At 38.4% G+C, this 25,543-nt stretch overlaps 1 protein-coding gene across 3 annotated transcripts in view; it reads right to left on the bottom strand.

Annotated features, from left to right (window-relative positions):
* Positions 1–25,543, bottom strand: part of PHYHIPL (phytanoyl-CoA 2-hydroxylase interacting protein like) — a 64,222-nt gene that overhangs the window by 1,862 nt on the left and 36,817 nt on the right. For all 3 annotated transcript variants that reach the window (XM_071749211.1, XM_071749212.1, XM_071749210.1), the window contains exons 2-4: positions 8,514–8,710; positions 4,864–5,038; positions 3,916–4,033 (exon numbers count right to left, since the gene is read on the bottom strand). In XM_071749211.1, coding sequence (XP_071605312.1) covers positions 3,916–4,033; positions 4,864–5,038; positions 8,514–8,678 — 458 coding nt within the window. In that variant the 5' untranslated portion in view covers positions 8,679–8,710. The remainder of the gene's footprint in view (positions 1–3,915; positions 4,034–4,863; positions 5,039–8,513; positions 8,711–25,543) is intronic.

Genomic DNA, 25,543 nt, shown 5'->3' on the forward strand with positions numbered 1-25,543 from the left:
AGGAATGTCCTTTCTGACATATTTTTTCCCCCAAATGATAATTTCAGGTCTAAGTTGTCTACTGCTTACTTAAATAAAAGCAGAGATGGGCACAGAGTATTAGGTAATTTGTTTAGCTTTCTCATTGGTTTCTATTCAGTTTCTGCAGTCCCTCGTCCTGAGGGGCAAAAATGTACGAGACTCACTCTTGGTTGTATTGGTTTTGTTTTTTGTCAGCTGAGGGCAGTTTGGTTCCAGTGAAAACATTCAATATAACACAAGAATTTTTAGAACCCTAAATCCCAAATTGCATTCAGCAGCATTAGCCTGATATATCTAGGAGAACAGGCCAAACCACCCCATTTATTCCTGCTTAGCTCCTGAGATTTTATGTAGAAGAGGAGGCTCCCCAGAACTTGTACCCCACACCTCTCTGGACGTGCTGCTCTCAGATTTGCCTCTCTCTGCCCCTGAAACCATGGGATACCAGAAAGAGAAACATTAAGTCCTGCAAAACACCAGATTTACTAGGCCTACTTAGAAAATGCCTTAGACTTGTGAGATTAAAAAGGCATCAGGCTGTGGAGCTGAAGAGTCTTTCCCCCCTCCCCTTCTCTTCTCTCTTCCCCATCTTTTTTTTTTTTTTTTTTTTTTTTTTAATTCTTTTGGTGAGAGGGTAAGCAGCCAAGGGTGAGATCGTTCTTTCTTTAAGCTCAAATAGCTCCAAGTATACAGTGGTGCTGTGTAGGAGGCTACACTTGGTCAAAGCAAACAGATTCAGTGTAACATATCAAAAGGCTCTAATCAACTCAATAATGTCTCCAACTGACTTTTTTTTCATTATTTCTAATCTCCTCAGCAGCATATTTATATCTTTATTTGACTCTAAGATAAACCTTCTTTTTTTTAAGTTTTCTGAGCTGGTCAAATAGTATGTAGCTATTGTATCATGCCCTACTTCACAAGACATTGTGAATACAGTTGTATACAATTGTATACTGTGACTGAACCAATTACTAAGGAGTAAAAAGAAAAAATAATCAACTTGAAAAACCACCATCTGTGCAATTTGAAAAGTCAAGTTTCCTGCAGTTCTGTTTCTGTGGCGAGATACTGACATCCAGTGGCCAATTAAGCTAATTATAGGTTACTCTTCCAGAGGATCTGAGCTACTTACCCAGCCGAGGTAAGCAGCAGAATGACATGAACACTACCTAGAAGCTCACACCTCGAATTCTACATTTAAGGGGCTGCTGCTTTAGCACTGTGCCATCTGCTTATTTGGCAATGCTGCTAGAGCTACTCTAAGCTTTTCAAGCTTGTTTACTTATTATAACACCACAGTGGTCATTGGCAGATATGGTATGGAAAGGAATTCTTCCTAAAAAGGATGCCTGTAGTTACTGTTTTAAACATACTATCCATAAGGGTGTATCATGAAAGGATCAGCCCCTCCAACCATAGAAGTACATTTCTGATTGGAACAGGCAACCATCAGAGAGTTAGAGGCATTCTTGATTCATACTGACCTGGTAAAACACAGCTTTTTGTCTCTTGTGCAATGCCAAGAGGGAAACAGGCTGGTCTCTATTTGTATATAACAGGAGGGAGGGTAAAAGATACACTGCAATCAATTAGAGTCACATTTGGCAGAACTAGACCACAACTACAGCTATAAATGCACCTCAGTGGCAATTTTCAAATCTCTATGAACCCAAAGTCAGATGCACTGTGATTATGTAGCTGAACACAAAGTAAAAAGAGAATTAGAACCACAATGGGCATATCCCATCTGTGATGTTTAGGCCAGGATGGCAACAGGGATTTACAAAGTCCTCAAAGCTCTTCAACCAACTGCAATTTATTCTCTACCTCTATTGAGTAACTTTGTCACTGTGTGAAATAATTCTTCCAAACCATAAAAGGGAAAAGGAGCAAACTCCCATACTCTGGAACATACAAGATACTCCCAGAATTGAGCATGTACTAATGATTTCAAAGCAGGAATGTTTCTAGGGGAAGTGGAGTTGGATTCCCTCAAGGATTTTTTTTCTTCATCAGTTTTAAAAAACTTTTTAATTCTAGACAGGTACACCCATGACACCCACATAAAATGGGTAGGACTGAAAGAGTAGTCATGAATGGAACTAAACCTGGCTGGTGACCAGTCATGAGTGGTGTCCCCCAGGGTTCAGTACTGGGGCCTCTTTTTTAACAGCTTCATTAATGATTTGGATGAGGGGATTGAGTGTACCCTCAGTAAATCTGGAGATGACACCAAACTAGGTGGCTGTGTTGATCTGCTGGAGTGTAGGAAAGCCTTACAGCAGGATTTAGGAAGGTTGAACCAATGGGCCAGGGTTAATTGTATGAGGTTTAACAAGGCCAAATGCCAGGTCTTACACCTGGGTCATAACAACCCCATGGTAAGCTACAGACTTGGAGAAGTGTGGTTAGAGAGCTGTAAGTTGGAAAGGGACCTGGGGGTACTGGTTGACAGTCGACTTAATATGAGTCAGCAGTGTGTGCAGGTGGCCAAGAAGGCCAATGGCATCCTGGCTTGTATTAGGAACTCAGTGGCCAGCAGGAATAGGGAGGTGATCATCCTTCTGTACTCAGCTCTGGTGAGGCTGCATCTTGAGTACTGTGTTAGGTTCTGGGCACCTCACTATAGGAGGGACATAGAAGTGCTGGAGTGTGTCCAGAGAAGGGCAACAAAGCTCATTAAGGATCTGGAGCACAAGTCCTGTGAGGAGCAGCAGCTGAGGGAGCTGAGGCTGTTTAGTCTGGAGAAGAGGAGGCTGAGAAGAGACCTTAGAGCTCTGGGAGGTTGGAGTGAGGAGGGAAACAGCCTCTTCTCAGTAAACTGTGATAGGATCAGAAGAAATGGATGGAAGCTGTGCCAGGGGAGGCTTAGGCTGCGGGTTAGGAAATATTTTTTTCACTGAAAGGGTTGTCAGGCATTGGAATGGCCTGCCCAGGACAGTGCTGGAGTCACCATCCCTGGGGGCATTTAAAAGGCATTTGGACCCGGTCCTTAAGGGCATGGTTTTGTAGTTGACTGTGGTGTTAATCAAAGGTTGGACTGGATGATCTTGGAGGTCTCTTCCAACCTAAACATGCTGTGATTCTGTGTAAAACAGCAGCAGCCCCACCTCCATACATGTGGAAGAAGCATCGATAGTGCTACCACTACTCTGACACTGCTGAAACAGAGGTTGACACACTGCTTACCTCTCATCCAAGTTCTTCTCAAGGTTGAAGGTTACCCCTGCATGCTCCCTGCTCCTACTCAGTCACTGCATGAGCTTTGACTCCTTCTGCTGACAAGTCTTCTCTTCTATTGTAATGATGCTTCAGATTGGATGTGTGAAGGCACAATGTGGCTCCACCAAGAATAAGGAACCTAACTCCAGCCATCCCATTTATTCATTCCAAATGAGGTGCAGTTGTAAAGTTGTCTAAACATTATCCTCTCTCCCTCCCTACGTGATGTTTAAATTCACATCTGAATTGCAGAGCCCCAGTTCCTACATTTGGGCCTAGAAATGTGGTGGTTGTAGGTGGAGAATAAATATTTGAACCAGAACTCTAAGAGGGAGGTAAATGCCTATGCACACAATTGTGCACTCCTACTATTAGAAATATAGTACAAAAGAAGTACTTGGCTACTAACCACTCTGTTCTGATAATATACACTATAATCAGGTTGAAGACCCTGTAATACTTCAGGATATTTTAAACACTAACTTTTATTGCCTAATGAAAGTGCTGAGTTGAGCAAGGTGAAAGAAATTAATTGGATTTTATGTTTATTTTTCTGTTCTTCATAGCATAGAGACATTCTGCTCTACCTTTAGCACAGCTGCCTCTACTTACTTATTCTCATTACTCCCTTAATTTGCAAAACAGTTTTGCATATGTTTACTTTCTTACCTGGTATAATCAAAGTATTCTTTGTGCTGATTCCGATAAAAAACAGACAGTTTAAGCATACGGCCTGCAATCACTTCAGCTTTTTCTAATAGCTGTGTTAGGTGAACTTTTGAATAATCTGGAAAGAAAAGACAATCTGCTATGATGAGGGGCAGGAAAACCCACAGTGCTGTCCAAAAGCTACAGAGACATGCAGACCTTAAATTGGGAACAGAGTCTCAGCCACATACCTTACATCAGGCAGTAGCCATACAGAAACTATACAGCCCAGCACCAGTTTCCAACAGTGCCAGCAGGCAAATGGCAGGAACACACGTCTGATTCTCCCCACTCCTTTCCCCGCAAGTACCCTGCAAGCCTAGGACAACTTTCAGCTCAGGATTTCCTGTGCTAGAGCTGTTTTCCTTGCATTTGGCACTGCAGAGGAGCCAGAAGAGCATCTCAACAAACATGAGATTCACAGAGAACTCACTTCAGCTCTCACCTTTCAGGCAGGCAGGCACACTGGCACTAGATGGTGAAAGTCCAGTGGAAGAGACTTACTTATAAAACAATGCCAGGGTAAACTGTTCCTCAAGAGAAGGTTGGGGCTTTGCAGCATGCAGAGAAGGGAGAACAGCAGAATGTCTTAAGCTGCCACTTGTCTCCACAGGTAGAAAGCAAGAGGCACAAAAACAGCCCCACTCTGCTTTGGTTCAGCAGTCTCCTTTCCTAGCCTAGGACAAGCAGTGATGCCAGGCACAGCATTCTGGGGCAGCCAGGCTGTTATGGAACAAAGAGGCACTTCAGCTGACTTCCAGCTCTCACTGAGCACATACAGAGCCTCAAGTTACAATTCCAGTCCCCAGGAGTACTGTAACAGAGCCACCGACTGGACCAACCAGGCTGGTAAACCCACTCACACTGCAAACCTAGCATCAATCGTGTACCTTTCCTCAGCAATGTTACCTGCTGTGCAAAACTCGATGATTTCACTCCACTCAGAAACAACGTAATCGCCATCCACTTGCTTTGATGCTGTCTGCACTGCTACAGTGTATTCTGTTCTCGGGCTTAAGAACCAGTGCCCGCGGACAGTCATGGGCAAAGGTACAGCCTTGGCCACCAATTTAGTGGGTACATCCTGATGGAAACAAAAAGACAAAACAACACACAAGTCAGCAGTGCAATTAAACCAATTCACCACCTCTTCTTAAGTTGTTTTTGCATTGCTATTACAAGAACTGAAATGTGATTGACAGCTAATCAAGGCTAAGACTGTTGTCAGTATTTTTTTTTCCCCCCTAATTCTCAAATCAAGCAATAGCTAAGAGAAAACTTTCTCTGTTAAGGACTCAGCTGTGCATTCTGAAATAAATTAGACATAAAAGACAAAGAAAAATTACAAGGAAAAATAAAAGAAACCTCATATAACTATTTCACCTGCTACGCTCTTACTTTACTGCAAAGGCATCCCACTGGACTGAACTGGCTAAGGCTGAAGCAGTGAGCAGCTGCTACAGTTACAGTCATTAGTTTTCCTGTCATTTTAACTTTGGCTATGGTAAAAAATGCTTTCACCTGGGTCAGGGCTCTGTGCCACAACTTGCTGGTGGGGTTTGCCTCCATTAATTCTGTCAGTTTTCATGTAACCTAAAAAGCCCCATGCGTCAAAGCCTTACTCTCTTGTTGTGTGTCAGGAAACTCTTCTAACTGTACAAAAAAAGGGCACATTACATAAGATCATGTTAAAGATCTTTTGCATGGCTAGGAAGGGGGGGGGGGGGGGGGGGGGGCGGCTGAAATGCTGCTTTTCTTGCTTTACTCTTTACTCGAATGTGTTATTTGCTTCAGCAAACCTCCCCTGGGAAAAATGTTCAAATATTCATGTTGAATTTTTTTCTGGGGACTTTCCATTTCTTCCTTTCACATCTTTTCTGCTCAGCTCTCACTCCTGGCTAAGCCCCCAGGTAAGTATAAAGGAGGCTACATATGAGCCAGGGTTTTGGAGTGGCAGATGGCTACCCCACCTCCAGCACCTGGTAGGTAACTCTAAAGGTACCTGGACAGCAATAACTTCCAAAACCAACCTACAAGCTCTAAATAATTAAGCAGAAATGCGTACGAGTCCCACTATCTCCTTTTTTGGGAAGAGCTGCTTACTTTATGGTCCCTTTTCATTTCCAAAGAAGCAGTTCTTCATTTTCAGCTTTCTCCAATTTCATCTTATTCTACCCTTTCCAGGACACCTTGTGCAACACATTATGGGAACTCAGCATACCCAGGTTTTAGTTCTAGTTTTGCTAAATATCTGAGCCATATTTCCTATTACATTGGAGTAAACGTACTTCCATATTCTAAAAAAAGAAGGGAGGTATGCAAATTGAACTGAGAAAAAGATAAAGTCTCATTAGAATTCTGGTCTTCACATAGCACTACCATTAAAAATCTCCTCCTTCACCGATATGAAGACAATAGTCATAAATAAAAAAACCCTATATCCATCCAAAATATGCTGACTATACTTCATATATTTGCCAACACAAAAAGTATCAAAAGTTTGATTCATGTATGTAAGCTGTCCCGGATACACAGGCAAACAAATGGCCCTCCTTTCCTCAATTACAGCATCCATCCAATTATCTACCCACCTATCTGGTCAGGTCTATATCCCAATTCACATGCTCACAGCCATGAGAGGAAACTGAGACTTATTGCTAACTCTCTAGAAGTCAGCAGTTTAACGTGGTTATCTGGGCTTGTCACCTGTGAGAGAGACAAGGCACTTGCAGACCTTACGCATAAGTTAAGTAACAGTGATTTTTTTTCACACGAAGATGCCTGTCTCCTCCCACAGCCTGACTGCTGGATGTCTCCTGAGATAAAGCACCAATGCTTCTTTTTCTATAACTAAGTGGCAGGGTTTGCTCCTTTCTTTCTTAAAAGCTCTGCTAGGGGAAGGGACAATGATATCCTTCACCTTTATACAGCAGTTTTGTTATGAAGGCAATGGGCGGGTGGGGACTGGTTCAGTGTTGGACACAATGATCTTAAAGTTCTTTTCCAACCAAAATGATTCTGTTTCCCTGTGAGGATTCAGTTCCTGGTGCTGCAGCTTCTAGGTTATCAGCTCCCTACCCAGCAGGTCTGCCATTGAGCTTCAGGTGGGAAACCTCTGTAATAATGTTACAGGGAGGAAGGATACTCGCCTCTAACCTTACTAGGGTTTGGGCAAATTTTGAATTTGAGCAAGTTTTAATTTCTCAACAAAGATTCATTATAGAAAGTGTGTTAAAAATTTCTTAATACTAGACATGTGTGAAAGGTAACAAATACGTGCTCTGACACAGTTCTTAGAGTATTCAGTGTGTGGTGTATTCATCCACCCTGTCTGCTGTCTGGACTTCCATCACTCTGGCAGGGGAAAAGAAACAACAGCTAAAAAACCTCCCAAAAAAAGCTTTACCAAAGTCACTAACATGATTAATACCAAGAGATTTTCAGTTCTTTTCAGAGAAGACATCCAATTTATTCATAATTTTAAGTGATAGACTTAAGCTTTCTGTTCTTACAAAACCAACTACCTCTCTCCTTTGACTAAACACTTTATCACAGTACAAATTGCTAAAAACACACAACATGTATCTAATGGCTTATCTTTTTTACATTATCAATTTTTCCTCTCCATTTTAATTCTAGTCTCATCACTGTGATATAAATTTTGGAAATGAAGGAAAAATACTCTCACAATAGAAAGAATGAGATAAAGTAGTGGAAATATTTCCTGATTATCCCACTGGTTTATAAACTAGTAGTAATTTTGATGATGGTAGAATAAGAGCTCCTGTATTTGCCTGGATGTTTATTTGTGCCTCGGAAAACCTCATCTTTTAGAGATATTGCCAACATTGTTTTTAAATTTGTAGATTATTGTGTTGTTTAACCATCTATCTTATTCCAGGTTTCTCTAAACATCTCAGTATTTCAGCTGTTCTGAAGTGAAAGCAAATTTTGCTGGATTTGATAACTACAGATCCTGCAACACATTCAATATGTCTCTGCCTCACTGACTTGAGGAAAGAGGCCAGATGAATATTCAGGTCACAGTGCTGAATGCTGCAAACTAAAATTGCTGGAAGCCTTCCTAAAAGTGCATTAGAACTTGTGACTTTTCTCTTGAAATGACATGGGATGCCCTCATGAGTCTGTCACTGAACAAGGACAGGCACAGAATAGGTAGTTTAAGTAATGATTAACAACTAATTAGTTAGGAATAAAAATGTCTCTCTTGCAACAAATTATAAAATTATATAGTAGTAATACTCCAATATGTGTGTGTACACATGAATACATTTGTTTAATAGAAAACAGAACATTATATTTTCTATTTAATTTGAAACCAAAGCAGCTTGGAACTTTTAAAATTTTATACTTGAAATAATTTTTCCAGCACAAATTATTTCAGGTAAAAAGAGTTTTTAATTGGATGAATCAAAGCCCACATTTGCTGGATGTCCAATGCCTGTTTCCCATGTTTTTGCTTTGAAACGTTAATAAAATACTGATATTAATCTATTTAAAATCAATAATTTCTAATTTGATTTTAAAATGAAAATTACCTTGTGTTTAAATTTGTTGGAATTCTTGTTTTCTTTCTTGTTGAGATCAATGAAGTAATGAGTAATGCGGTCCTTGGATTTAGAATCCATCTCCCAAGAAATCTTGAAGGAATCACATGTGATGTTGCTTATTTTGATGTTGTGTGGGACTGGAAGTTCCTCCATCTCTGCAATCCCACTATCTTGTGATTTATTCCCTGCATTAAAAAAAAAGAACACGAATCCTTCAGTGAAAGGCTTGCTGGATATCTGTTTTCTGTGCTCCAATATAATCACATCTCTGAACAAACTTCCACAAAGTCAGAAGCAACGATGAGGTAACAATTGTACACATCTCCATTTCAGTGATGAGAAGTATTAGAAAAGGATTAAATTCCTCATGTGAATAAGCACCAATAACATGAAAGCAGGTTGCAGACTGACTACTACTGCAACTGTGAGCAATTGCAGTTTGAGAATAAGACCCATCTGAAGCTATCTGGTTAAATAAGATTCCAGCAACATTCACAGTTAATGTAACAGCCCTATCCACACCCGTCTGTGAAATAAATGCAAACAGAAATCATATTCCACCAAAAACTGTTATTCAAGCACAAACTAGACCAAGTCTGTTCAAGGTTTATAGATGGTGTATGTATATACATACATGGGTATACATATATACACTGTCTCATAATGAAACAATTAGCAGTGATCCCTTTGTTGAGCCACAGTAAATGAGAAATATGCTCCAATTCCATTTTCTGGGCCTTATTCTCTCTATTCATTTTGCCCATTTGAGACCCTGGGTTTTCTTGAGAAGATGTTTCTCATTTCTCTAAGTGCATATAGAAGATGACCAAACTACCATTGACCCTAAATTAGGTCTTCCCTTAGATCCTAAATAGAGCATGCAGCAGAACATTCTGTGAATATTAAAACTAAGAAACATTAGCTGATCTTGCACTACATGTGACACAAGTCAAAATCAAACAAACAAAGAAACAAAAAAACCCATGGAGAAACAGTAAAATTCAGTGGGTAAAGAAGAAAAAATAGAGAAGATAATTTAAGAGAAAGAGTAAAGAAGCAGGCCTTAAAAAATAAATTCTAACATTGATTAGAAAATAATAAAAAATAATAATAAAAAAGAAATAATGTCTATGTAAGAAAGAGAGGAAAATTCCCAGATTCTTTCCAGATGAGGAAGACAGGAAGTTGATACAGAGATGCAAGGGAATGTACTGTCAGAATTATTTGTAGTTACATCTAATTATAGAAAAAGATGGTATTTATATACTTCCACCATAACTGATAAAAAACTGAACCCAGAAGGTGAGTCTAATCATTATTAGTAATAACAATTTGACTTGGGAGACATTAAGGACATGGCAACCTATTGACATCTGTTGTCAAGGAATTATACCAACACCTCAGAGCTTGAATATTAATGTTAGCTTGATTATTCCAAATTCCCCTCAGGGATATGTGAAATTCAGTCACAGAGTCTGCAAAATCCACAGGTTTCCAGCTAGTATTCTGAATAAAGTAATTTTACTGATGACTTCATGAAGAAACAATATTTTTGTTCTATTTTATGCATGTTGTCTGTTCTTTAAACATCCTATTGGGATTTTTTTCCTTTTTCAAACAATATCAAAGTCATATGATGCATGTTCTTGCTCAAAATCCTATCCTATTCATGCCATCCAAGATGACATTTTCAACCACTGCATGGGCTGCAACAGGCTCAGAAATAGCATTACTAAAAGTTTTCTGTTCATACAAAATACATGGTGTTTTTCCCAACATGAGATTTCATAAAGTCAAGAGGGGGGAAATAGCTTTGCTTTCTTGTATTTATTTATTTTTGTATTTGAAAACTGACTGAAAGCCCTACCAGGTACCCACAAAAGGCTATGTATGCTCACTCTTCCAGGAGGTAGGCTCTGTGTTTAGGGAGATTATGGAGTGATGCTGCTGAGGTGCTCAGACCTCCTGGAGAGCAAGGTGGGCTCGGGTCCCAGTACTCTGAACAACAGAATAAAGATCTGAACAGACGTGCAATCAGAAATGCCAACCTGGATATATCCACAATACATTGGTGTGCAACTTCTTTGCTTCTAAAGCAAGCTCCTATACTCTGTAGCTATGAGCTCTAACTGGGTCACAAACAGCCAAAGTAGTTTAAGTTTCAGGAGATGTGCAAATTAGTAAGAACCACAGTGAAAAGTAACAGGGATCAAAAAAGATTTTGGAGCACACCAGTGACAGTGGAAGAGCAGTAATGCTCCTGTAAATGGGTATTGCTCTCTGTACAATCTTGGAAATAATGTGTGGCACACACCTTTAGGTGTCTGCACTCCTGATCATTTTACTTTCTTTGCTTAAGAAATTAACAAATAGTTTAGGTAAATATCTAGCAGAAAATCTCCAGGTAATTTTTAGCAATAATTTTTAATATGTCAGGGAAAGAAACCACCTGAATAATTAAGTGCTAAGCTACCCCTTTTTAGTGATGCAACAAAATCCAAAATAAATACTTTTCTGAACTCTCTGAAGCTCTTTGAAAGTGGAAAAAGATAATTTTACAGATTTAAAAATACAAACAAATATGAACAGAATATGAAATAAGGAAGCAAAATGCCTCACTATCACTACCAGCAACAATACTCCAGTTTCCCTTCTATTTAGAATATGAAATACCTGTGATATTTTCAATGCATGCTTATATTTAGATACATACTTGTGAAGCCTAAAGGTCAAAAATCCATTGAGTTGACAGGCAGTAATAGCAACCTGATAATGATCCATGGTATTAATATGGAGGATAATGATTCAGTTAGTATTAGTAAATGGTGACTTTTGAAAAGCAAATGATGTACATGGGAACAAAAGAACAGAGCATGAAAAGCATGCTCTTGCCCTCCTAGATTTGACTGATCCTAGGAACCAAACAGGAAGGTATTAGACCACCTTTGCCCTTGCAACAAACACCCCAGCATTCAGACCACCAAGCAATTTTGAAGCATTTCCTTGCAAAGCATAAGCTCTAACTAAATGGAGCTCTAACTAAGCTTTTTAATGTTAGGAATGGCATTCTGTCCTGAGGCATATTGGAATATGACATTAAAATGTAAGATACAGTGTTTGACATCACTGTACTTAACTAGAAAGAAATAAAAATTCCAGGTTGGCACAGGAGAGTCAGAATATCCCCTCTAGTCTGTTAATGTACCTACAGGGTTTATAATAACTGCATACCATGACTAATATCACAAAAGTGTTACAACTACTAGAATATAGTTATATATTTATAAGGCAAAATAGTAAGAATGGACAGACTTTTCAATACCAGAAAGATAACTTCAATATCAACTTAGAAGGCAAGTGTTTAAGAAAATACTGCTATCTCCTTCTAAAGTTGGGGTTCAAAAAAAGTCTGACAATATTGTTAACCAAACCACTTTAAAATGTTGGCTGGAAAATGCTGGAAAAGACTGCTCAGCAGGCTACCCACTAGTTAAAACTGGAAATTCTGTGTGTTGTGGCAAGTGAAACATAAGCACCATGGATATCAAAACCTGACAGGTAGAACTGACTACAAACATAACATGTGTGTACCCTGACTTCCACTTTTACTTTGGTAAATATTTTGAATTAATTTTCATACTGGAAAGCATGTCCACATCAAACCACTTCTTCTGTATACCAGGATCAATTTAAAGAATAGAACAACATCAAGTAATATGATCTCTACTAAAAGCAGAAATAGCAGATATAGTATCTGGACTTATTCAAAACCAGCATAAAGTTACCTTAAAGTGCTCCCAGATTCCAACTGAAAAGATGATTGTAACTGTTAAGGTTGTGAAAGTAGGAGGAAAAGGCCTAAGAACTGGCTGCTCTCATGTTTGCTGCTTTGCCACCTCACTAAGGCTAAAATGATCTTTCTTTGATGAAGCATCATAATACAGGCAAAAATTGAAAATGAAAGTAGCACAGGAAATGTTGCTCTGAACAGCTTCATATCAAATTAAAATAGAACAGCTCCCAGTTATAACGACCACTTTGCACATTCCTGTTGCTTCAACATTGGAAACGACAGCAAAACTGGATAGAAACTGCTGTCAAGTCTCCTTTGGGCAGAAACTTCTGGAAGACTTAGTAGTCAAACAAATCTGGTCTCACCAGCCAAAAAAATTTGGCACGTCATCCCCCTGTGCTGCAGAAACACCTCCAGTTTCAAAAAAAGACAGTTCACTTTTAGAACAAGTAAAAGGGCCTGGTGATTCTTGATCACAAGTCAAAGACCACTTGTGTGTGCATAGGTCACACTGGATGCATAAAAGTTTAAATTTCTTTAAACCTAAAGAATAAACACAACATGCCAGCTTTACTGAGCTGGAGAACTTCAAGATTAATGTTTCATGCTCCTGTTCACAGGCTTATTTCTCCCTGCCATATCCAGAGTTAAATTTCAAGTTAAATTGTCTAATCAATTTTAAAGCAGTTATGATACTCACTGCTGCAGCTGAGCCAAAAAATGCTGCCAAATGGGTACCAAACCAATTTTATTTATATACCCATACACATACTTAATTTAGTATCCTCATTATATCTTCTACTTACATAAGTTATCTATGAATGGGAAAAAAAGAAAAAAAGCAGAAAGTTCCCATTGAACATTCATGGCTTTCATCTGTCACTACTGGAGACAAACAATAAGACTTAGAAATTGATAAACCCACGCTGAAAAGATTTAGAAAAGGATTTATTTTTTAGATTTTCCTCATCACTCAAAACAAGCTGAACCATTACATCTGCAGCAGTGGAAGGATGATGGAGAAGAGTCTTGACACGGTCTCTGATTGGTAGTCAGTAAGCATTCACAATCACCGAATTTTTATATTTTCAGAATATTTGATAATTCTTTTTCCTCTGTTCTAAAAATGCATAACAGCAGGGCAAGACAGTATGTGACTCCTCATTTTTCATTTCACAGACAAATGGTTTGTGTTATCCACAAAAGAAATAAGAAAGGGCTAATTTGTGATCTACATTCTAATCATACTTACAGCTCACAGAATTGGGTTTTATGAAGCTAGACCAATAAAATAATACATTCCTGGGTTGCTGTGACCTTGCTTGTAGATGTTTTGACTCTGATATCTTTGCAAATGTATTTCTGCCAGTAAGCATTAACAATGGAAACAAATTAACCAAAGTGATACGACATACAATTAATTCATATATAGAATCTCTACACATACCTCTGTATTTCCCATAGCTTGAATGTAATTCAATATTTGGAAACATTTAAAAAGTCAGGTTCGTGCTGTGCATCAGACATGCTGATACATATCTGATTGTGGATCAGCAGGCTGTGTATCAGACACACTGCAGCAGAACTCCAAAGTACCCAGAATCGTGTGATTCGTATTCAGCAGTCAAATCCATCCATAACACTAATCCACCACCCTTCACAACATTAACTATGGAGCTTGCTGCACTGTGAAAAATTACCCAGCAGCCAACGAACAAATTCACAGGAAACAGAACTTGCAAATAACTGAATACAATAACGTAATAGCCATCCATATATAGGGAAAAAACTACAAGTACTACAGCCAGAATGAGTGTGATTGCTTGTACTCAGTGTGAGGTAAACTCATGAACTACTCAGACAATTGCAAAAATGTCCATTAAATCTAGAGAAAGTAAAAGAAGGAAGGGCTGGGTGAAACACTCTTCTCTGTTGGAGCTGTGAAAGGATCCCTTCAGTAACCATGAATGACAAAATGTAGCTGCTAAATAGTACCATTTGTCTGCAACTTAGACTTGGTTAGGGGGAATGACCAGCAAAGGAACATAAGGATGCTTTTCAGATTGTTGATTCCCCTTCTGGAGGGTAAGATTCAGACAGTTCAGGTGTTTTTTCCAAGTCTGGTCAAAAAATACTTAATAATTTTATATGTGGAAAAATGTAAATATCTAAACAGAATTTGGAAAACAGTAGAAATCTGTCTGAAACCACCATTCCATAAAATTTAGATATGTCCAAATAACAGTAGAAAGCTTCACATCCCTGAGGTGATGTAAATGTGCTTTATATTACCAAGCCCAAGCATACCAGGAGAACAACCAACAGAAAAGAGAAGAAAGGGATAAAATGTCTTTACTTCAAAATCTCTTGTTGACTGTTTCCTGCTAAGGCTTTGTCCTTCTGTCCCTCAAGATGCAAATTACTTCAGCTTAATGAAGTGCAACTTACATTTTCATTTAAACCCATTACGAATCCCCCTCAGTGTGTATAAATAACTTGCCTTTTTTGGCATCACACTAGAAGATCCCCAATTGTATGGACAAAGACAAATCATCTGGTTGGAGGTTTCTTTGTACAGTGTCTTTAGAATCATGTTGTGGGAAACATGGACTTCTGATGCCTTTGGAGCAGACATTAAAAAAACCCCCTCAGCATCATGCCTCTCATGAGCTGCCAACACCATTGCCATGGATCCTTGAAAACTTGTTCCCAAAGGATTTGTAAAACACATTGAGGCATTTTGAGCTGTATTAGCAACCCTCATGCTTGTCCTTGCATCTGAAATCACTGACATTAAGAAGCTTCTTTATCTGGGGATGAATCTCTTTACATTTAATATGACCTAGATTTAAAACAAACCAACAACAAAACAAGAACAGTGGAATGCTTGTTAGAGATGGCTATTCCCAGCTACACTCCTGTCTCTTCCTGCTGTAACTTACACTGAAGAGCTCACTGGTCTAGTTAGCACATTCTCAAGCTAAAGAGGTAACTTAGGAATTTTTGAGACCCCAAAAGATCAGGTTTACATTATACCCATACCAATAGCACAGGTAATAAACATACTAAAAGCCGAACCAAATCTTGTAATAAAAATCACATTTAAAAAAAACTATCATGTTTTCAGATCTTAAAAGTTATCCATTGGGTAAAACTGGAAGTGTTTTTCAGAAGTTAATATTTTCAATACATTAGCTATGACCTTTTGAAGTAGAAATGTTTGATGAGAGGGGATCAGCTTCATAAAGAGCATCTAAGTACGATGAGACAAGAAACCCTCTTAGTAGATATTGACACTAACAACTGAAAACAACTCATTTAGAAAAAATAGCTCCCATAAAATGAACAGAGACACCCCTACCTCTTCCTGAAACAGAAAAATATCTACCTTCCCTTGTCTTGATAATTCAGCCCATTGATGATGTATCACCTCTATAAAGGCAAAATATTAAGTTTGTAATTCTGGAAAAAATATATAGGCTGACAATACTAGAATGGTATGATTCAGAGTGAATTCTCCAACTGGACTGGATAGTCTCAGACTCCTAAAAGTCCCTCTCTTCTCCCCTCTCCAAGAATCCTGGTAAACTAACTCCCAATACAGATTTTTATATTTATAAAGCATATTTAAGAATATTTTCTAGTTGAGTATCCTTGTAAAACCAGTTCCTATATTAAATAGAGAATGCCTGGTGCTATAATCCTGTAAATCTCCCCTAAATCTTCTCCTCATTTCCTACCCATGTCTGATACTACTGCTGTGCATTTCCTAGTAAGACAACATGCACTCTGTCAAAAAATTTAAGAAATAATAAAAAAAAATAAAGTATTACTTATTTATAATACGTATATATGTACTTACTGAGTGTTTTTGAAATAAACATTCAGATTCTCTTGTTATTTGGTTTCAATAAAAGGCTTAATTTGGCCCTTTCCAACCAACCTACACCATTGACTTAGCAGAAATATTTCACATTGCAAAATAAAGACAATAAAGCTGGACTGTGCCTTGAGTAAAGCCATCTTCAGCAGAGGGTACCCCAAAACACTGCATATATAAAGTAGAGAGCAACCTCCAGATTGCCTAGTTTCTGTATTACAGAATTTATCTCAGAAAGGACTCAATTCTTCCCCCATCTCACATGGAGAACAAATGTACTCTACAAGTGGTCCCATGATTCAAACCAGGAGCAGACCAATATCTCAATCCTGACACTGACAGCAACAAATGGGCAGGCTCAGTTCCCACCGAGCAGTGCCCTGCTCTCTCCAAAGCAGCATTTTTCACTGCCTGCTGTCAACTACAGGACTGAAACCCTGTTCTGCAAGCTGCCTCTTGTTTCTTAGAGATGGCCCAGACTTGGCTGCTACCTGACAGGACGTGAAGGAGAGTTTATGAGGAAAGAAAACATTCAGCACAGTATTGAAGGTTTGCAATTCCCTTGATTAGTAACTGAGATGCTCATCTATGTGTATTTTCCATTAATACTGGGAATACACAATGCAAGTGTGGAAAATCTGACAGGTAGTAGTAGCAAATAAAGAGTTATACTGCCATATTTTGGAATGCAATTATGCTCCGAGAACTGTAGGGCTTTGGTTTACAAACCAAGCACTCTCTCAGTGGACACTGAATGTAACATTAAGTTAAACAGGAAATAAAGTGTATCTGTACAGCAAGGGTTACTCTAATTAGTAAGCAAAAATGAAGTAGTCCCATTATAATATTTCTGTAGAATATTAATTTTGGCTTAGAAACAAAATTCTCAAGGGTAGAACTATTGGGCTGTATGTTCTCCTTCAAAGTTAAAAGTTAATAAAACATTTATTTCTTCTTAAAAATGACAGTAAATACAGTAACAAGGAAAAAATAGGAACAATCATTCCTGCCACAAGACACAGATTCCTGCAGATTTACACCTGTAATAGATTTTGTACAAAAGATGGATCCTCTAACTCAAAAGCAAAGGCTGTTGTACAAAATATTTTATACATAAGACTTGCAACAATATTCATGTGGAATACTGATACAAGGTCCTACTGTGGTAACCACTAATACTCTTACTGTGTTAAGACAGAAAATACTAAAAAAGACAAGCATTAGCCTCAGGAGGTTGGCCTCCACAGGCTCACTTTCTGGTCAGTGAAGAAAGGCAGTTTCCTAAATTGGACAACTTACATTCAGCTCTCACATAGCAAAGAATTTTATATCTCACTGACTCAGAAATGCCCTCTGGACTGATACTTTGAAAGGAAGAAACTTTTCAAGAATAATTTCTTTGAATTTCTGTGTCAAATACTTCCATTTTTCACTTATCCCCACAATATTTTTTCTGAAAGCATTAATTGGATCAGACATCTCAGGACAATTCAGGCTTGAATGTGAATGAGTTTATAGCTTGCTAACCGTAATTATACCTAAGTTATTAAATAACTAATTTAATTAGTTACACATTAAAATTAGTAAAATTAATGATACAATTAATAAGTATCAAAATACTTGTTTCCTCATTTTTATTACTATAAAGACAATTCAGATATATCACTGTGAGTTCTCTTCTGTTGTTACCAGCCACCTGTTCTAATTCAGTGCAAATTAATCTTTTGCTTTCTGAACCACCCTGATGTGAAGCAAAAATTTAAGTAACATTTGGTAACATCTTCAGGAGTAACTCAATGATTTTAAAAAGTCTTATTGAAACACTGGGATTTAACCTGGCTTACTTGAGGCCTTCTGAAAACCTGACTGCAAATACCTAACAATGTACACTTATGTCTGAAAGTGAATTGTAGAGGCACAAGAGCTTTGCATACTCAAAGCATAAGACAAAACCTGACAAAATCTGATAAACAAAACCTTGTGCAATGGCTAATATGGCAATGCTGACATTATTCTTTCATTACAATTAAATTCTTATTGGGTATCCTGATGTCTTGGAAGGATTTAGTATTTATACTTTACTAATTTAAAATCAAATCACATTTTTGGAATGTCAGTAAGAGCAAGAAACCTAGACTTTCTGATAAACTAACATGGAAATAGGTGCAAATCTCTACTGAGATACAATTCACCTTTTTAACAGTTTCTCTTACTCCTTATAGATATTTTTAGAAGAAAATTTTTATGAAAACTGGATGCCTCTATGCTTCTATAAAGCAGTTAGTGTTCCACAAGACTTGGTCCCTATTACTCAAATTTTCCTTCTTCCTTTTCACATTATTTCAACACATAAATTGAGGAGTGTTAACTTGGTAAAATGCTTAGCACACACAAGCACACAAAATTTAATTTTCACTGTGTTAACAATTATAAGGGGAAATTACAAAAAAAAAAAAAGGAATTTCTTTAAGAGATAAAAATAGGTCACTGGAAAGCTGTGAATAATCAAGTGGGTACACATATCTTTGCTAAGGACTGGGAAAATGTAATGCACTAAAAAATCACCTAGCCTGGAAGATTAAATTGTCATGCCATCATGCCTTCTTTTCACCTTATCTAAGATACACAGATCTGCTGATCCTACCATGTTCTAAGGACTGACCAAATCTTTGTAGTTGAGAGCTGAAGAGATGTGGTGGGATCCAGGGATATCAAAACAAGTAAACTGAATTGGCCAGGTAAGCTGAGAGAGTGTAAATAACACCATCAAATACCAGCATCTTGCTCCCCACCCTTCCTGCTGACTCATATATAAAAAAAATTTATACTGACACACGGTTTTCACAGAAGCTCTCTTAGACTGCTTATATTAAAGATGTTTGGTTCTTTTTTTGCATGTTGAAACAAAACAAGCTTCTCTGGAACATTCTGTGACGCAAGAAATTCAGCGTGTCCAAACCAGCTACAACTGCACTACAGCCTGTACTGGCATGCTGTTGGTTTTCATGCCCCTGACCACCAGAGCTGGGCTAATGCAATTTTACCTTCTTGAAATCAAAGAGAACATTAAAATAGACCACAAATGCTTAAGCCACCACAGTGTTTACTCCTAATTTTGTTCAACGTGCCCAAGCCGACTGTACATAGGTGGTAAGTAGATGCTTTCAGCATGTGTTGACTGCAAGATGCATTTTAAAAACAAGTTTTAGTTAAAATGAGCATTTCTTAGCTGGTGAAAGGGAAATAACATAATAATGACTGTAAAAAGCTCTAAACCATCTTCTAGCTTAACTTACGTATAATTTAAAAATTAAATTGAGCTTGACAGCCAGTTACATATACTAGAATTTGTGTACAATGCCTACCTTCAAGTGAAATGGAATTCCAAATTTTGAAAACAAATAACTACATCAGAAATACTACTATAAAAGCAGATCCATTCATCACATGTACTTTGTTCACTTAGCAGGAGAAGCCTGTCAGGAATCTATGCATCTTTATCAAGTTCTAACCATATTTCAGACTGACCTCAGACCCCTTTTGTGGTACATTTTTGGAAGGATGTTATCTCAGTACTGTTTTGCTGGAAAACAGGATGTGACATTCTTCAGCAGACTCCCACCCCCCTGATTACTAAAGGGGAAGATCTTAGAGTAGGATGGGATCTAGAGCTCTTTATGGCATGAAATTTTTCTCTTCTGAGGAACAAATGACTGCAGAACTGCCTGTGTCGCCAAGATGAACAACAAAAAAGAACAGATCTCATAGATGAAGGCACTGACTGTGTTGACCCTGGACAAGTTGCTTGGGGCCAGATTCCAATCCAAGTTCCACTTCTCTGGGTCACTGACCTAATTGCTCCAATGCTCTTTGTTAACTGAGGGCAAAGCATTGGCCTTATTCTTCTACTGCTTTTAATATTAACTGTGTATTAGAGAAGTGAGTGGCCTTTCATGATTTTTTCTTTCACACATCGTTAAACAAAAATGAGAGGCAAGCAAACACTTTAATTTTAGTTTATCATTATGAACTTCACGTTCCTATTTGCTTACCTCATTCTTTTGGCTGGCAACCACTTGTACTTTTTACTGCAGCTGTATCTTAATCAAACTGAAAAATGGGTTCTCTACCTCAAGTTAAGTCATGCAAATTCAAATCTAGCAAGGAAAGTCAGCCTGGTATTCACATGAGCTTTAATTTGATCTGCCAGCTTGTCTGAAAACTGTAACTGCCTCAATCACATAAAGATTTTCATTTAAGACCCACTTTTCTTTCAAGCAAAGGGAAGCTCAGAAAAAAGGCAAAACTCACCACTTGAAAAGTAGAGGAGAGAACTCAAGGCTAGGGACACAATTTTACTAAACATTTTTCTTGAGAAAGGAGGGTGCTCAGCATGAGTGGTCTTTTGTAACTCCCTGGATACCCTGGCAGTCTGCAGCATGAATGAGCATTTCTGTACTTCAGCACACTGGTGACTGCTGCCTGCTTTTCACATAGATCTCTTGTAAGAATATGATTTGGCTCTGTTTTACACTACTTTGTGTTTTTTAACTGTGATTTGAAACATACTATTTTTCACAATAATTTAGGAAATTCTACTCTTGTGTAACTTGTATTACTGTTTTGTTTAATTTTTATGCAGATCCAACTTTAAGATTCTGACAAATAAAGGACATAGGATGTTTGAGAGACTGTTTTTGGCAGGAGCTGGAATTGCTGTTTTCTTTCACTTTTAGCTGGTTGCCTAGGGCAACACTACATAGTCAAGGTCTTTGGGTGTGGATCTGTCACTGCTTGACTGATACTAACTTTTGAACCTCTGGCAAGAGTAGAGAACTCATATATAATTCAGGTTGCTGCTATTTCCATTAAGTTAGGCAAGCATGCAGAAATGAAAGAGGACTATGTTAAATAATCCCTATCCACTGGAAGGTTACAATGAGTTCAAGCTTTTCACAGATACTAGAATATAAAAAGGACACAGCTATGAGTAGTGTAGTCAGAAACAATCTTTAAGCAGTGTTCTCACCATGTTAGAATTCACCCCTAACACAGACACAGCATAGCATATAGACTGTGTGGGTTTATCATAAGTCCTGACTCCAGCTCATCATTTCTCTGTCCCTACAGCATTTGTAACAGATCTCTCATGTAGATTCTCCAAAGAAAACTGTCTAATGAAGAGGAGAAAACTAAAATCAAAATTTTGATGTAATTAAGTTAAAAGAAACCTGTAACAATTCTAAACCAGCAGTTTCAAATCCACTGGAATGTCATGGTCTTCAGCAGTTCTGGCATTACTTTTTGAAAAGCACAGTTTAGTTTAATACTCTAAATAATTTCCATTACAAAGTTTTCTGAAGTCTTGTCTTTCAGGCTATCTGTCATTGGATCATAGCAACTTATCAATCGTGTTCACAGAAAGACAAAATTGAGTTATTACCTATAGAGGAACAGCTGCCCAACCTATTACAAATTCACTAAGCCAACCCTTGTTCCCTTGCACATGGTCCTTAAAATAATTCAGATTTAGATTAATTTTTCATCTTTTGGATTCGCAGCATTTAAAAGCATCCTGACTAACACTTTCCAACTCACACTCCAAACTCTGTGAGCTAAATACACCAAGTACATACTAAGATATACCAAAGCCATACTAGTTTCACTGTATGGCTTCCATCTCAAGCACTGTACACTTGCATTGCAGCTGACAGCTTCACCAGACAGCCTAAGTGGTTTGCTGATGGTTTGTTTAAGGAAGCAACTCAACAAAAAGCTGAGCCTTAGAGAATATAAAAAATAGAAGGACGAGAATCAGCATTTTATTTTTCACATTCAGGTTCTGACTCTCTCTTCCTTGCACTTGTATAGATATGAGAAAACACAGAATACCAGACATGTTTCTGCTACACAGCTCACACTGGGGCTTCTTGATGTATCACAAAATTTGAAGTTAAGCTCTCATATTCAAGAAAAGCTGTTATATTCCTGTAAATCAAGTATGATTTAAGAACTCCACGTTACCTTAACAGAATGAAGTACAGAAGCAACATAATCAGGGGGTTGAGGTTCCAAAGCAGTTCACAGACAAAGGAAACAAAGAAATGTACCTCTAATATCTCCATCTAGGGGGAGCAGAGAAAGTAAACCTCTACACATGGGCAGGGGTTGTGAGACAGTCTCAATAAATTGTGTGTGAAGTCTTACTGAACTCAAAACTGTCCTTTCAGGAAGGGTAATGTCATAGCTGTGTCATCAGAGAACAAGGAATACCGGCTAAATATTCCAGAATATTCCACACAAGAGGCATAGAACTTCTCTGGGAAGAAGTGGATTCAGTGAGCAGGTAGGCTTCAGATTTTCAGTTCCTGTGATTTGAGATATGCCTTGAAATGATACTGAAAATGTAAAGGCTAGAAATTTGTCAGAAACATTAGCTCTCTGAAAAGCACATGTTTACTACTGAGCATTTACATTAAACTATTAGAATAAATTCTATCATAAAAGTGTAAGTGCCTAATATTTACTTTATGTCATCAGACTCACCTTAGTATTAAAATACAATCTGCTGTGCCTCTGTTCTTAATTTTATCTCTCAGCTTATACACGGTCAAGTATAATTTCCCTTTACATAATTTGGATGAAAAGGACCAATTACACAGCATGAATCACTTCACTGATACTTGTATACCAGTTCTTGTGACTGGCCAAGAGTGAAAGAGCCTTTTAACATCTTCATCATGCTGATTTTGAAGTCCATATGTCTTCAACTTTGAGTATGCATAGAAGTGAACTGCAAAAAATCCCAGAATAATCTTTTGAAAATAGTATTTCTAGCCCCAAACTAAAGATCAATTAAATCCAGACAAACTGTAAGTTAAGGAGAGAAATTTCAAATTTGATGCCTATCTGCATGAAATAAGATAGAATACACACAACAATGTTAAGAAAATACATCAGTTTTAAAATATGCCACCTGATGAAAGTAGACTTTTTTTTACATTATACTGGAAGCTAAGGGTACAGCTCAGGGAATAGATTTATGGGATGTGTCTAATGACTGCAAACTGCAAATTTCTCCTAATGAGTGTGTGTTGATACACAAAGCTTAAAATGGGAATTCCTCAAACTGTGCTTCTCCTAGAACTGTCAGCTGTGTCTGACTTAACAATATTGGAGAAATAAACTCCAGATGTCACCCCATACTTGGAACCAAGAAAGAATGCAATTCAGATACTACTTTCTTCCATTCTGCAGAAATGTAAGAGTAGCTCCTAACTAGTTGTAAGGTTTCCACTTTTGAGCAGCACCTGGAACTGTCAGGGTTCAGAGAAACTGCTGTTAGGTTATAAACACAGTATAGCTAGTAATTGCTTTTGAAAATATGCATTCCAAACCAGCTTGTTCATTCAAGCATAAATAAAACAAGAACACTCTGTGAAAACAATAAAATAAAATTGATTAATGATTCAACTACAAACACCACTGTGAAAACTGATCCTGCTACAACACTAACAACAAATTCTAACTAAGCCTTCTGTGCTGAAGGAAGCATTTTGAAGATAAAATAAAGGATGCTCCACTGTATCACTAAAACTTGCAGAGACACCTGAGGAAGTGATACTGGATCAGAGCTTTCTTTAGTTCCAACATCATAAACATTGTATTTGTTTGTATTTTCCTATAACAGTGACATTTTTATACATCTACCTGTATTGGGTTTGCATGGTGAAGTTTTGTAAGCATGAGGGCTATGGAGGTGGCTTCTGTGAGAAGCTGCCAGAACCTTTCCCAGCAGAGCCAATCCCAGCCAGCTCCAAGATGGATCTGCCACAGGCCAAGGCCAAGCCCATCAGCAGTGGTGGAAGCATCTCTGGGATAACACAGTGAAGATGAGGGAAGGCAACTGCAACAGCAGCAGAGAGAAAAGTGAGAATGTGTGAGAAACAGCTCTGCAGACACCCAGGTCAGGGAAGAAGGAGCAGGGGGGTGCTCCAGGCACTGGAGAAGAGATTCTCCTGCAGCCCATGGTGAAGACCATGGTGAGGCAGGCTGTTTCCCTGCAGACCATGGAGGTTAATGATGGAGCATATCCATGTGTAGCCCATGCAGGACCCCCTGCTGAAGCAGGTGGATGTCCAAAGGAAGTTGTGACCCCATGGGAAGCCCGAACTGAAGTAGGTTTGCTGGCAGGGCTTGACCCCATGTGGGACCCATGCTGGAATGATCTGTTTCTGAAGGACTGCAACCCATAGGTAACCCACACTGGAGCTGTTTGTGAAGAGCTGCAGCTCACGGGAAGGACTGAAGCTAGAGAAGCTCATGGATGACTGTCTTCTATGGGAGGGACCCCACTCTGGAGCAGTGTGAGCATCTGTCCCTCGAAGGAGGAAGAAGAAGCAGAGACAATGTCTGATTAACTGACTACAACCCTTATTCCCCATCCACCTGTGCCACTGCAGGCAAGAAAGTGAAGAATTCAGGAGTGAAGATGAGCCCAGGAAGAAAGGAGGGATGGGGTGAAGGTCTTTTAGGATTTGCTTTTCTCATTATTCTACTCTGATTTGGTTAGGAATACATTAAATTAATTTCTCCAATTCAAGTCTGTTTTGCCTCTGACAGTTTTTGGTGAGTGATCTCCCCCTTTCTTCACCTTGACCCATGAGCTTTTTGTTGTATTTTCTCTCTCCTGTCCAGCTGGGGAAGGCTACAGCAGTTTTGGTGGGCACCTAGTGTCCAGCCAGGGTCGGCCCTCCACAGTACCATGTATTGGAAATGTTGGCACTGTTTTTTTCAGACATGTTTGTCAATTTTTGAAGAAAGAAGTCTTCAAGTAAAATGATTAAAATTTCTATAACCAGAGAAAATGAAAGACAGTGGAAGATTCTAGGCTGTGTTCAGACAGAATTTAATGTAGCCTCCCAGATCACATAAAGCACAAAAGGCTATTGATGCTGTCAGTACAGCAGACATACCTACTGCACCAAGTGGACTGAAAAAACAAACCCAGACTGTAAGAACTTTTAAGAATTGCTCCCTCAATTGAGGTTAAAGATGCTGGCACCACTTCAGCAGTACAAAGGGAACTGAAAACTACCTTATTCAGAAAAGCAAGGACCTTCAAATCTGCTATATAGAGACCACGAATAATAACAAGTGGGGGAAATTACAAAGAATGGATAAAGAAGTAGATCTTTCTAGATTTTAGAGGAAAAAAAAATAGAAAATGAGGTGGAGAAGTCCCAGAAGGAAAACCCAAGGTCAGGAAGATAAGCTTCAGCAAGTTTTTGAAGACAATTGAACACAACAATGCCTGACTGGAACCCATTAAAAAACGAATGACAA

This window comes from Heliangelus exortis, chromosome 7 (genome assembly GCF_036169615.1).
Source record: "Heliangelus exortis chromosome 7, bHelExo1.hap1, whole genome shotgun sequence".
Classification (NCBI taxonomy): Eukaryota; Metazoa; Chordata; class Aves; order Apodiformes; family Trochilidae; genus Heliangelus; species Heliangelus exortis.